Raw genomic sequence first — 14654 nt, 5'->3', positions numbered from 1 at the left:
CTGCAAAGTGCGATCAGAGTAAAGGCCGTTTCAGACGGGGAGCGATATTCCGCCTGCATTCTCGCTCGGATCAGCGGGGGACGCACGCGTCCTGCGCGCAGCGGGGAAAGCTGACTACAATTCAGCTCTTATCGCGGCGTGCCTCTGGTGTATACTGAAGAGTGGCGCACCTCTGGTCTCTACAGCGCCTCTGGTGTCTACTGTAGAGTGGCGCGCCTCTGGTGTCTACTGTAGAGCGGCGCGCCTCTGGTGTCTACTGTAGAGTGCCTCTGGTGTCTACAGCGCATCTGGTGTCTACTGTAGAGCGCCTCTGGTGTCTACTTTAGAGCGGCGCGCCTCTGGTGTCTACTGTAGAGTGGCGTGCCTCTGGTGTCTACTGTAGAGCGCCTCTGGTGTCTACTATAGAGTGGCGCGCCTCTGGTGTAGGGCTGCACGATTATGACAAAACATAATAATTGCGATTATTTGCTTCAAAATGGTAATTGCAATTAATAATTGCGATTAATATTTAATATATAATATAATAAAATTCTCCCAAATCACAGACGTTGATCCCTTTCGTGTTACTAACTCACTGACCTCGTTTTCGCTCATTTTTTCACTATTCACGGCTGCAGGTACTCTTGTGACACTTGTCTTGACTTACTACTATCTGTCTTCTCAGTGAAATTAGTGCGCACAGCGCACTCAGCGGGAACGCATGTGATTGGTCAGACAGCATAAGCGCCTGTGATTCGTCTGTGTATTCCTAGCACACTCAATTCAAAGCAAAATTATTAATCACATTAATTGCGGCCTTTTGCGATTAGTTAATCGCGGAGGTCATAATCGCGATTTCGATTAATTCACGATTAATTGTGCAGCCCTACTCTAGTGTCTACTATAGAGCGGCGCACCTCTGGTGTCTACTGTACAGTGGCGCGCCTCTGGTGTCTACAGTGCTAATCTTTCAATGGACTAAACTTTGCAGTGTTGAATGTTAATTTTCTCTTTTTGCCCTTAGGTCATTGTCACTGAGCACTGAAGAGATGGACACCAACCATAGGTACAGTATGTTTAAATACTTTATGAATGTATAGTGTACAAATTGATATCTCTCAATTTGTTGAAATGTAAGAATTGACTGTTGCTACATTTGCACATACTTTAATGTAATTAACAGGTTTTTAAAAAAGTATGTATCTTGAAATCACAAGAGTATTACACATGTAAACTCATTTCAAAGCTTGGATTACATCGATTGCAATTCCATAACTAACTTACCTTACATTTGTCTATTTTCAAGGCCAAAAAGACAAGCAAAACCGACTGCTGACGACAGCTATTGGTTCTGTAGCTCCTGCACCTACAGAAACAGTGCCGAGGCATTTAAATGCAGCATGTGCGATGTGATCAGCACATTCAAAAGGTATGTCTGAACAGAAGTTTTTTTTCTCTCCTGCAAAACATCCCGAATATATTGAAATGAACTAGCTAACTTGATAAATTGGTCGGGCATGTCATGGATACATGGTGTGGACAGTGTCCTCATAGAAATGTGCAGTAAGGCGTTTCTTAGTATCGTGCATTTCTCTACACTGGGCTGAAATGAAACAAGTGCACATAACGTAGGTAGATAAATATTAACTACATTTATAAAACATGTAACTATAAAAAAAAATACATTTCCTGCAGAAAATGTGAATGTTGTGTGAATGTTGAGCTGCAGAAAAGAAATTGCAAATGCATTGCTTGAAATGCCTAACCTAAATGGGAAAAATGTGAATTAACTTGAATGCAATTGTGCCATTTAGTCCACAACATATTGGCTAGCTAATGTACATAGTTACTATCATCAGTAACAGACACTGGGCCTCATTCACCAATATCTTCTTAAGTTCTGTTCTTAAATTTCTTTCTAAGAACGTTTCTGAGGAAAGCTCCCGTCTGATTCACAACGTGTTCGTAAACCGCATGAAGAGTTCGCATCTGCCTTCTCTTAATGGTGAATCTCATGGTTTCTCAAGTTCAAAGCTTGTGGCCGCTCACATGAATTAGCATAGGTAAATTCCCCGCCAGCCCCATATAAGGATATGCAACTCCAGGGTCGTGCGCAGATGTCACTTCTCTGAATGAATACCAGTCATTGTGCACACGACTCGCGAGCTTTTCGATAGCATAATGGTTTAGGTGGGGTTGTGTCAGGTGCGTTAGCAAGTCAGGACTGCATTTCGAATCCAGCGTGGGCAATCAAAATCTGATTTTAGTAAAGTGAAGTAGGCCTCCTACTACGAGGAATTTGCCTTGGTGCATAAACAAGCATAGCATAGGCAGAACAGTGCAAAATGTAAACGTGATAGAATAATGAAAAAGAATTACAAGCCTACAGTCTACAAAAATGTAGGCTATATAGCCTACACAGCTGTCAACGCTAGCAGTTGACAAAAGAGGTACCCTACTTATCTGATCTTATCTACATACTGTATAGAAATGGTCCTTATTGTGTCATTTGTAAATTGAGTATTATAGTTTCATCTGTAGCCTAATGACCATAACCTTGGAGCCGGCAGCAACATTTCACTATGACTGGACATTAGGCTGCATGTGACAAATAAAGGAATCGTGAATGTTTAATCTTGAGGAGAGATATGCAGGCTACTGGAGGGGGGCCGGTGTTATGCGGAATTCTTTTGTGACCGGTCACAAGATCCGGTGGTCACTGATTTCCGCATATTAATACACCGAAATCTGTGACCACCGAAATGTGTAACCACCGGTCACAAAATCCGATGGTCACACATTTCGGTGCGTTAAATACACCGAAATGTGTGACCACCGAAAAGTGTGACCACCGGATTTTGTGACCAGCGAGAATAATGCCATCGCTCACGGAGTGAGGACTGTGGCTGTGTTATGCCATGGATGTATTAATAGAACAAAAAAGACCAAAAATCACAATACATACAAATGAACAGTAATGACCATATCAGGGGGATTGAAATGCTTGTGAGTAAGATAGGGTCTTAAAATAATCAATAGTAGGGGCAGTGAAAAGTGTCGTATGATGGAGAATAAATTAACCTAAATGTGTACAGTTGTGGTCACACATGTGTGGTCACAGATCCTGCTATCAGAATTCATGACCTGCCAGTTGCTGGCCCTGTGATCCTAAATGTGAATAGTTTGGTCTACACAAAGGTAAGAGTATAGCAAACCACCATTAAACTGTAGGCTACACACAGGTTTGGTTCATCTATTGAGCAGTAATGGTGTGGTCCCAGATTCTGATGGTAGGCGGTCCCCCACCCCCCCGCACACACAGTTGTTTTAAGGGCTTCATAAAAACATTGGATTTGATTTGCACTTGACAAGAACATAGACTGTCAGTTTTCCAACTTGCTCTGCTTTGACTCCTGCCTTTGTTTTTAGCCTGTAATTGGCTATATAATAATATAATATAGCCTAATGTAATATCATATAATAAAGCCATGACAAAAGAACATGGAAAGACTTTCCCCAGTTAGCAGGCCTACCATGGTAGTATGGCCTATGTCTCCGGCAATATACGCCCCCTGGTGGTCATATACCCGGCTTCAACCCACTGTCTCGTTTACCATATTATTCATTCAGAAACAATACCATTACATTACATTACAGTAATTTAGCAGATGCTTTTATCCAAAGTGACCAACAATAATTGCATTTAACGTAGGAAAAGCCAATGTACTTGCCAGAACTCACAAGTGCATCTTTCTAAAACAAGTGACTAAGAGCATAATCTAGTGCTGATGGCAAAGTGCAAGAATAGCAATATAAAGTACAGTGCAATACAATACAATACAATAAAATACAATAAGTGCTTAGGAGGGAGGATTGTTGTAGTACTTCTTGAAGAGTTGAGTTTTGAGCCTGCGATGAAAGATGGGCAGCGACTCTGCTGTCCTGACATCAGTGGGCAGTTCATTCCACCACTGCGGGGCCAGGACAGAGAAGAGCCGTGACCGTGTCGATCGACCGCAGGGGCCTCGGAGTGACGGGGCAACAAGTCGCCCTGAGGTAGCAGAGCGTAGCGGTCGGGAGGGGGTGTAGGGTTTGACCATGGCCTGGAGGTAGGAGGGGGCTGTTCCTTTCATTGCCCTGTAGGTTAGCGCCAGAGTTTTAAACTGGATGCGAGCTGCTACAGAGAGCCAGTGTAGGGAACGGAGGAGGGAAGTTGTGTGGGAGAACTTGGGGTGGTTGAACACCAGGCGAGCTTAGAAATGGCGTAAGTACAGTTTAAGAAGAAATGCTTCTTAAGAACTTCTTTACTTCGTTGGTGAATGAGGCCCAATATTTTCATTTCATCATCTCTCACTCCCAGTTAGAAAATAGTCGCTAGCCGCGATGCTAATTTTCACTATATATATTTTTTTAATTATTATTATTATTTTTTTATTATTTAACTTGCCCTTCACTAAAAATGTTAAAAATGCGATCTAAAAGTCTCCTATTTTGGGGTCTTTCAGGAGGGGCGGGAGGTCCCGTTTGCGATGTGGCGCCCCCTACAAGTTCACTATTGCACAACTGTCGTAAAATGGTAAATACTATGCATGTTCAGTATAGCTGCACGTCTGCATTTGTTTACAAGGTTAAACCAACTTTGTTGGCCCATCTTGCAACAGAACACACACACGCATACATCTATCTTGCGGTAGGTACAAATCATACAGTGCTGGACTTCATGGCTCCTGACAATTCGTGTGGCTAGCCAACTAGTTATACAGTGCTGCACAATGCTCCTAACAATCCTATCGTGTGGCTAGCCAACTAGTGCTGCAATGATAAGTTACCTAACAACACTCAATTATCTCTGTCAACACTTTGTCAGATCGCTAAATCAACTAAGTTACACTAGCAAGCAAATGTCAGCCTAACACACGCAATGTAGTCACTAGCATACATCCTCAGACATCCATAGCTAGCTACTGTAACACAGCCAAACGTCAAGCAATTCTAACAACATAAGAGATAGCTTGCCAGCTTTGGCTAACTGATGTTATAAAAGAGGTCAGCTAGATAGATAGCATCCTCATACATTTACAACTAACACAGCCAAACATCAAGCAATTTTAACATAACAGATAGCTTTAGTACATTACAAAAGAGGCCAGGTCGGTGTCAGACTCATAGCCTTTCATTACACTTCGTCAGCTCGCTAACTCGCGAGCAATCAGTCTAAAAAGTTAGTACACTACCAGTTAGCAGGTGCCCCAAGCTAGCTAGATTACATGCATCCTCATACAGTCACTGCTAGCACAGCCAAACTTCAAGCAATTTCAAAATAAGACATAGCAAGCCAGCTAATATTAGGATAGCTAACACTAGTATAGTGCTTACAGTACAAGTTCAACAGCAGAAGCCAGCTCTGCGTCAGTCTTGCAGCCTTTCACTGTGAAGCTCCCGCCAGCAAGTAAAAGCCAATCCTCTAGTTTGGTTTCTGGCTTGGTCTCTTTCTCTTTTTCTGGTCTTGTCTTTTTCTGTGATGTTCCTCCTTGGTCTTTTCGCCTCCACCACGATGTGTATAGTACTGTGATTTGAGAATTTGCACTATTATTATTGCAATAGCCAGGGGAAGTTGGTGTGTGAACTAATGCTGTAAAGCGTTAAAGATTTTTCTGCGAAAATTGCAGCCCATTATTTATCTATGTAATGCACGCTGGTTATGTTAGAATATCATAAAATAATAGGCAATGCAGCGCAGTATAGCCTACTACAGTGAAGAGGCCAAACGTGGAAAACACATTGGAGAGCGGACCTTTGTTGTGCCGGGCAAGGGTTTGACAATGTGTCATGAGAACCGTGTAGATTCAGCATCATGAGAACCATGTAGATTCAGCTCTACAGTTCTTGTTGCTCTTGGTTACCAAAATAAATGTTCCTCTTGTGTTTGTTTCTGATGTCAGTAACTATGTAGGCACACTGTCTTCATAGACGAAAATCATAGCATCCCTACAAATGATGTCCACCTCTTGACATTTGGTCGATTTTACTGACCACTAGATCGACGAGGAGACGACCAACTTCATTCAGCAACTGTACATAATGATGACATGCATCATGTGTGGGGGACGACAGGTTCACTTTTTTTGTAATTAAACCTTTATTTAAGGTGAAGCTTGTTGAGATTAGATATCTCTTCCAAGAGAGACCTGGCCAAGAGGGCAGCATTAAACATACTGTACACATGAACAACATACAGACACACAAATATCAAACATTTAAAAGATTATGAGATACAATGACAATATGAAATACTTTCCTGTTCTAAGTCCTTTAGGGTTGTAACTAGGGCTGTCAAATGATTACAAATAAAAATAAAAATCCAATGAATTACATGATCTGTAATTAATTAATTGTGATTAATCAATTTGCTGGCAAAAGCCCCAAATTAAGATATGTCAATAGACCTTTCCGACCTGTCAATCACACAGAGAATGCCTCTGATGTCCCATAAACAAAGCTTGTCCCGCCTTGTGTTCATAGATTAGACATTAGTTTGAAGAAAATGGTTCTTAAAACATACAGAAAACCGCCCTGCAGGCTGCTGTACCATAATGTTATAAGAAAACAAGCTGCACGATACTCCACACCCCCCTCCACACATCAGTTTACAGTAGCGCTGACACAAAAAGCTACGAAGCAAGTAACGTTAGGTGGTTGATGTACAGTAGCTAATTAGCCCGTAGCTATTAGTTAACAGATCATTCTCACAGGCTTATTTTCTCAGAATGGATGCCACTAATTTACTCACCCCGCATTACATGAGCAGTTAGAGTCCACAATTTGGTTCTGATGAATTTCAGTGTGGAGTTTGTGAGGTGTTTGTGCCTTCCGCATTCAACACCTAGCATCAACTCATATGTCATCACCTGCTCCGTCCGAAATCCAAATCTCATGGATATATCCTTGTGTAAAATAGTTCAGGCCTTTGCTACTGGGGCTGACAGCTGTTTACATGTTTAGCTTTGAGATGGTAAGTTAGGCTAATACTGCTTCGATGGGATGGCAAAGATGCTTTTATGTGACATGAGGTAGCCTACCACGGGGACATTGAGGTCTAAATTAAGTTTGTTGCTTCAATAATGTAAAATCAGGCAATGACACGGCAACCATGCCACCTACAGCTAGACAAAATCGATGAATGTGATTAATTTGCTTTAATTTTTATTAACGTGTTAATGTTAATTAATTTATATAATTAACGCTTTAAATTGACAGCCCTAGTTGTAACAAAGGCATCGCATGAGATCAGTTCTGACCACTTTAAGTCTTTCTGGTGCGTGTTCCAGGCAGAGGGGGCAGCATATTTAAAAGCTTAACTGTTCACTTTTTTGTATGTTGATGCATGCACCGTCTGTATGCACCGTCTCTGTATGCACCGTCTTTCAATGGACTAAACTTTGCAGAGTTGACTTGATTTTATTTTTGTCCTTTATAGGTCATTGCCACTGAGCACTGAAGAGATGGACACCTACCACAGGTACAGCATGTGAGCGGTGCTTTATTCTCTTTCTCTCCTTCAGTCTCTCTCTCCAGGTGTTCACTGTATGAGTATGTTTAAGTATGAGTGTATGGTGTACAAATTGATATCTCTCAATTTGTTGAAAAGTAAGAATTGACATTTTTGTAATTCATAGATTTTTTTTTTTTTTCAAGCATGTGTTATTGCAAATGTAAACCCATTTTAAAGCTGGTATTACAGTAGTAGTTTTTGCGTTATATAAAATGCTTTAATGGTAAGGAAATGTACATGGTTATAAATGGGTTAACTAGGACTTGAAAGTTTGATTTTCTATATTTTAAAGGTATGTCAAGGATGGAAAAGATGCTGCCAGACAAGGAAACATGTCTAAATCATTGGAACTGTTTAATCTGGCTCATAATATCCACCCGAATGAAACACTTCAAAACCTGATCAAGAAAATTCAAGAAGCAATTCAAGTGACTGTAGAGCAGGACTCAGAGAGTGAAGATGAAGAGTTTATTGATGTAAATAACAGTGGTCTACTGCTTTTCAAAGAACTTTATGACAAACTGTATGATCATCAGAAAGAGGGAGTTGCTTTTTTGTATAGTCTTTACAGAAATGGCAGGAAAGGGGTAATCCTCGCTGATGACATGGGCCTAGGAAAGACAATTCAGGTGATAGCATTCCTCTCCGGCATGTATGATGCTGAGCTGGTGAAGCATTCTCTTCTTGTCATGCCATCCTCACTCATCAAAAACTGGACCAAAGAGTTTGCCAAATGGGCTCCTGGAATGAGAGTCAAGGAGTTTCATGGTGCGCAATCAGAACGAAACAGGAACCTGGAGAAGGTTCAAAGGGAAGGTGGTGTTATCATCACTACATATCAAATGCTGATCAACAACTGGAAGCCTTTTGCATCCCATAATGGCCAAAAATTCAAGTGGGATTATGTTATCCTGGATGAGGCACACAAGATCAAAAACCCATCAGCTAAGACAGCCAAAATTGTCTATGCCGTACCAGCTAGAAATCGTGTACTCCTGACAGGCACCCCAGTCCAGAATAATCTGAGAGAGATGTGGTCTCTTTTCACTTTTGCTTGTCACGGGTCCCTCCTTGGCACATACAGGACCTTTAAAAAAGAGTATGAAAATCCCATCACCAGAGCAAGGGAGAAGGATGCCACCCCAGGTGAGAAGGCCCTTGGACTCAAGATGTCAGAGAACCTTATGGCCATCATAAAGCCATACTTCTTGAGGAGAACGAAAGCAGAGGTGCAGAGCAAAAAACAAAACACTGCAGCAGCCAGTCAAGATGACTTGGAGTCTGATGACAAGGAAAACAAAGGTGCTATAATGCCAAACCTAACCAGGAAGAATGACCTAATCATCTGGACATACTTGAGCAAGATTCAGGAGGACATCTACAATCGGTTCATTTCTCTGGATCATATCAAGGAGCTGCTTATGACCACCAAGTCACCGCTAGCTGAACTGACTATCCTGAAGAAACTGTGTGACCACCCAAGACTCCTCTCTGCCAGGGCTGTTGCTCAGTTAGGCCTAGAAGAAGGAACGTCTTCAAACCTTCAAGATGAGGAAAACGAGTGCGCTGCAAACAGGATTGACAACATAGCAGATGAAACGCTGATATCTGAATCTGGGAAGCTGGTGTTTCTTGTTGCCCTTTTGGAGAGGCTCAAGGAAGAAGGCCATCGCACACTTGTTTTCTCACTGTCAAGGAAGATGTTGGACATCATTGAGCAGGTTCTCGTCAACAAGCGTTTCAAGGTAATTAGAGTTGATGGCACCATAACAAACCTTACAGAAAGAGAGCGCCGCATCTCCCTTTTCCAGAACGACAATCAGTACTCCGTCTTTCTCATGACCACCCAAGTAGGAGGGGTCGGCCTCACACTGACAGCAGCAGACAGAGTGGTTATTTTTGACCCCAGCTGGAATCCAGCCACTGATGCGCAGGCTGTTGACAGGGCCTATCGCATTGGACAAATGGAAAATGTTGTCATATACAGGCTAATCACCTGTGGCACAGTAGAGGAGAAGATATACAGACGGCAGGTTTTCAAAGACTCTCTAATCAGACAGACCACAGGAGACAAGAAAAATCCATTCAGATACTTCAGTAGACAAGATCTGAGAGAACTCTTCACATTGCAGGACACTCGATCTTCATCAACACAGCTGCAGCTTCAGTCACTGCACTCCAGACAAAGGTGCACAGACCCTCAACTGGATGAACACGTTGCCCATCTTCACACCATGGAGATGTTCGGGATCTCTGATCATGACCTCATGTTCTCTCGTGAAGTGGGTCACCACGAAGATGCACCTGAGGATCAGGAATCACACCACTACATAGAGAACCGGGTTCAGAAAGCTCAGGAGCTAATGAAAGCTGAGTCAGAGTTGAACAAGCAGCTCGTGGACAATATTGAATCAAACAGAGCTGTTTGATTTCGAAACATGGTTGCGGAAAACAGCACAACAGAAGACAATGGGATCAGCTAAGAGGAAACCAAAGAATGCCAGGCCCAGTCCCTCCGTTCCTAACAATGCCTTTGAGCAAGTTGATCTTACTCAATCTTGGTCTGATGATGAGAACAACATACAGAATCTGAGTGACGAGGTCATTGATCTAAAATTTATAAATTTTATAGATTTAAAAACTGAAGACGAAGAACCTGCTTCACAAACTCAGCGTGAGGAAAGGCTGCTGAAGATTGACCTTGTTTCTCCCATAGACCAGTCTCTGGAGGAGGTGGTGACAGATGGTGAGCCACTTAGCAATTCTGTTCTCGAGGTGATGGATATGTCATCAGCATCTAAGAAAAACTATGTTATTGCTATGGAACATAATTATGCCACCTTACCTGTGTGTCCTACTGATATGTTTCCAGAGGAGGAACCTGATCTCCAGGAGGGGAGTTCAGACTTCCAGCTGCATATAGATGGCCGTTTCAGTGGAGATGAAAAGACTGCAGCTATCATACAATGGAGGATGTATGATGATAGTGAGGAGGATGAGGAGATGCCCCAGTTCCTGACTTGGAACGGGATCGAGCCCTTCAAGAGTTTGCGTTCTTCCACACCCAAATCAATAAAATCTGCATCCACTTCCTTCAAGACCCGGAAAAGCTTCGGAGGGAACACATCTGTGGACTCTAGACACTCCCTTGTGAAATCTGTAATTGAGGATGTAGAGAACCTAGACTCTCCAACACCTCAGTATCAGATGGAGGAGGAGGAACCCAGTGAAGAAATGCTCAGCCCAGAGAAAGATGACAAGAGTGAGGAAGGTGGAAGTGAGTCAGTGTATGTTGAAGCATCTGAAATTGAAGAGGACTAGTGCCCTGGAGGAATCGAACAGTGAAAGAATGGACCAATGCACCATTGGAAAATAAGTCACAGTGGAGAATAAAAAAACATGATTTGTGAGATCTGTGACTGAGGGGAAGACGTAGGAATCTCCTGTGGATATTTGAAAACACATAGTAAACTCGATGATGCCCCAAGGTTCTGTTTGAGTGCAATAGATATTAAAAGTGTTCTAAAATTTTAAGAAAAATATTCAGTTTGTGTTGAGCGCAATTAACTGTTTTGTGTTGAGCGCTAATAAGGACACCCATTGAACTTTGAAATTAAGGTTTGAATGAATGATCTGTTGTAAAACTTGAAGACATTCCAGATTTGCCTCCCTGTGGGAATGAACACAGAAGCTTTCTTGAACATGTTATGTACATAATACATCTTTAAGTAAAGTTTACTTTGTCTCGGCCTATGGCCTTTTTGTCTATCTGGGTTTTCAGAGCAATGTTTATATGCAGTATTTAATGTCTCTACTTCCTGTTTGATGACATGACTGTTTTTTTTCTGTTGGCATTGGTTCCTGGTGTTTCCACATGATGCTGCAATATGAGATGCCGGTGGGCTGACTTATGGTATCTAAAAATAAATCTGGCAGGATAAACACTCACCTAAAATGGGTACATGTGTCTTTTTAGGACATTAAGCATTTTTACCTTTCTTGCTGAATGTCAATTTACACACACACACACACACATATGCAGCATAGGGAAATTTCTGCAACATAAATGGGCCTTGAGCCCCTCTGGCGAGTTAGATGAGAGGCTTATGAGTGTAAAACCTTTTTAAAAAACGTATTCTGTTGTACTGACTGGTTTAGCCTCACTATTAGTACATGTATTGGTGGAGAGAAATTAACAAGCTATGGCAGACTAGGTACACTGGATAATATATCAGGATATTATATTCAATTCTTGAAGGTTTGTAGATTTAATATGATTAAGTCACCTCGTCGGGCACCACCCTGGTATATACAGGCAAATATTGATAGCAGCTTTTAATACATTTGATCAGTCTTAATCAGAAAGGTGTATTTGGCTCAGAACAGGGTCCACTTGGTTCATATAGACAACACAGAAAATGGTTTGTTGATCAATGCAAAAGGTTTATAAATTTAACAAATGAATGGGATAAAATAAATGGTTGAATGCAAAGGGGTACAAATGAATGAAGAATGAGTGGCAAACAGTGAATTGATACTATTGGTAGATTGTATCCATCCCTGTATCCATGAGCAGCGTTTCTTAGATGGATAACAATATTACAGCCTGCCTTGATTTCTCCTTAACACTATCAAACCGTTAAATGCAATTATTTTAAGTCGCTTTGGATAAAAGCGTCAGCTAAATGACTGTAATGTAAACCTGCATCAACGCTCTTCGTGTGGGAAAATATATGTTGATAAACCTCACGTTAGGCCAAGAGTAGTCTCATATTGCCAGACCTATCAACACACCTCGTTTACACTGTGCCAGCCCTGGAGACATGTCTGGCTGGACTCATTACCATTCGGGGATAGGGGGAAAAACGCTGTATTTCTTTAAACCAATTGCAATTGTCTTCAGTGGAGTGTTTGCTAGGTTGTTGTTTCACATAGTCTGGATTGGCCAACCACATGAATCAGTGCCACTGATTGGTCAGTAATAAACAAATGGCGAGGCTTATTCCCAAAACCTAAATCTATTGAGTTAGACTAGGCCAGGAAAAGCTCAGGCGGAGCCGAAGATTGAGGAGATGATCTGACCGAAGAGCTCCGGAGACACCACAGGTGTGGCTGAGTTGTCAGCACGGGTGCAGTTACTGGAGGAGATCCTTTCGTCAAGCAGAAATTGGACATGGCAATCTGGCTTGGATGGAGATTGGTAGTTGAATGCCCATCTACAGTAGCATTTGATGAGGTTCAGAGTTTGTAGAAATCCTAGTTGGGCTGCTTGCCAAGCCAATGCCAATCTTACAATAACTACTAGACTATTATGTACTGTAGCCCGCAGAGCACAGCAATTCAACGTAATGTAGAGAATTTGAAGAAGGCAGGAGGCAGCAGCTCCTCCTGTATTGGAGTTTTATTACGCACAAGACATACAATACAATCTGCTCTCAGGATGACACAGGGGAGAGATACAATAGGCAGAGAGGACGAAACAGAAACAGTCCCCTCTTAAGCAGGGCCACTGGCAGTTCCACCAATTAGGACCTCCGGCCAGGTCGCTACACTACCCCCTCACCACAAAGTTCCTTACCCTCGAGGGAACACACAAAAGTTCACACCAGGCCCCTCGCGCATTGCTGGTTCCTTTCACGACCCCTGCAGCATACCCCCCACACAGATGCAGACATTCACATTTTTGGAGGCCACAACGATAGCATCTGTCTGTGTGTCCTGCTCCTGTCTCCACTTGAACACCGACCTGTCGCGCATAAGAGTCAAAACAAACCCATGTCTTTCCGAGGTGCCAATAAGCATGTGGCAAATGCGATACCTTGGCTCAAGTTATTTCTTAGCTGTAGTAGTACAACACTCAATCTGCTGCTGGTTTGAGATCCTGCATCAGTAGGACCAGTAGCCTATTTATTCCCAGATCATGTGGCCAAATCAGGAAAAACCCTTGTTCGGGTCACATTGAAAATGTCCTGGCCCAAGGTTTCTCTGTAAGGAGGATGAGAAAATAGTGTTTTCCCTTACCCCCCCCCCCCCTCCCTTCTAACTGCTACTCCACCTGGGATGGATGATAGGGAGTTGTAGTTTTTATATTATTCAATTTCTAGCTTGTGTCCCTAAATGATGTGTGCTACCACTGCTATAATCTACATAATTGGAAATGTTAATGGATTATTGTCACAATGTTATCATTGAGTACCTGTTATGTTATTGTAAAGGTACATCGTAGTGAATAGACTGCACTTATATAGCGCATTTATCCAAAGTGCTTCACAATGGCCTCTCATTAACCCATTCACACACCAATGGTGGCAGCTGCCATGCAAGGTGCTCGCCTGCTCTGCCTCCTGCCCAGCCACCCCATCATTTAAATCCAAGTTCAAATCCAAGTTCATTATGGGGATTTTGTGTATCAGTATCCTTCAGCAAGTCAACTGTTTATGTACTCACTTCATCAACGTAATGGGGTTACTGACCTACTTTGGCTCTAAAACAATACAATACTGAACTTCACTAATCCTCAACTGGCCACTAGAGGGGGCAGATTGCCATTCATATCCAGGTTTTTTGCATCGCAAAAGTATATGTTGAGATATTGAGAATCAAACCTTTATAACAACAGGTTAGTGTTGGAGATACACAAGCATCCAAGTACTTTGATACACCTTGTGGTGCAACCTGGACACATGGTCAGTGATGTAGCCGGGGTCATGGGGTGTTTCGGGTCTTATCATCAGACACCCGGGCGACCCAGCCGGGGGTGTTCAGGCCCCGACTTGTGTCCAGGTAGCGCACTACGCCACGCACCCCCCTCTTCAACCAGAGCCAACGAGAAGCCTTTTCAGCAGCTTCCAAGATGTTCTTGATGGTTCTCTGCCTGTGCAGTCCATACAGTAAATCCCTAGGAGTCCCAGGACCTGGTGTAGAGACTGGCCTTCCACCCATTCCTCTGACATTTGGCTACCAGATCTGCATATTTGTCCCTTTTCCTCCATTCTATTGTTGGCTTTTGGCGTTCTTCTGTTGCTCTGCGTTGTGTATTTTTTGTAAGCCTTGATAAGAGTTGCAGCAAATCTAATATGGACCACGATGTTAATAGCCTTCTTGTTGTGATAGTCATTGATGA

General features: G+C 42.5%; 1 protein-coding gene across 1 annotated transcript; it reads left to right on the top strand.

The window, feature by feature from the left end:
• Positions 1-8136: 8136 nt before the first annotated feature.
• On the top strand, positions 8137-9960 carry LOC311318770 (DNA excision repair protein ERCC-6-like; the record flags this gene model as incomplete). The annotated part of the gene is made up of 1 exon (XM_084450202.1): positions 8137-9960. One exon carries the CDS (start codon positions 8137-8139, stop codon positions 9958-9960), a length of 1824 nt encoding a protein of 607 aa, XP_084306328.1.
• Positions 9961-14654: the final 4694 nt, after the last annotated feature.

This window comes from Borostomias antarcticus, assembly GCF_949987555.1.
Source record: "Borostomias antarcticus genome assembly, chromosome: 15".
In the NCBI taxonomy this organism is placed as follows: Eukaryota; Metazoa; Chordata; class Actinopteri; order Stomiiformes; family Stomiidae; genus Borostomias; species Borostomias antarcticus.
This window is presented reverse-complemented; position numbering and strand designations above follow the sequence as displayed.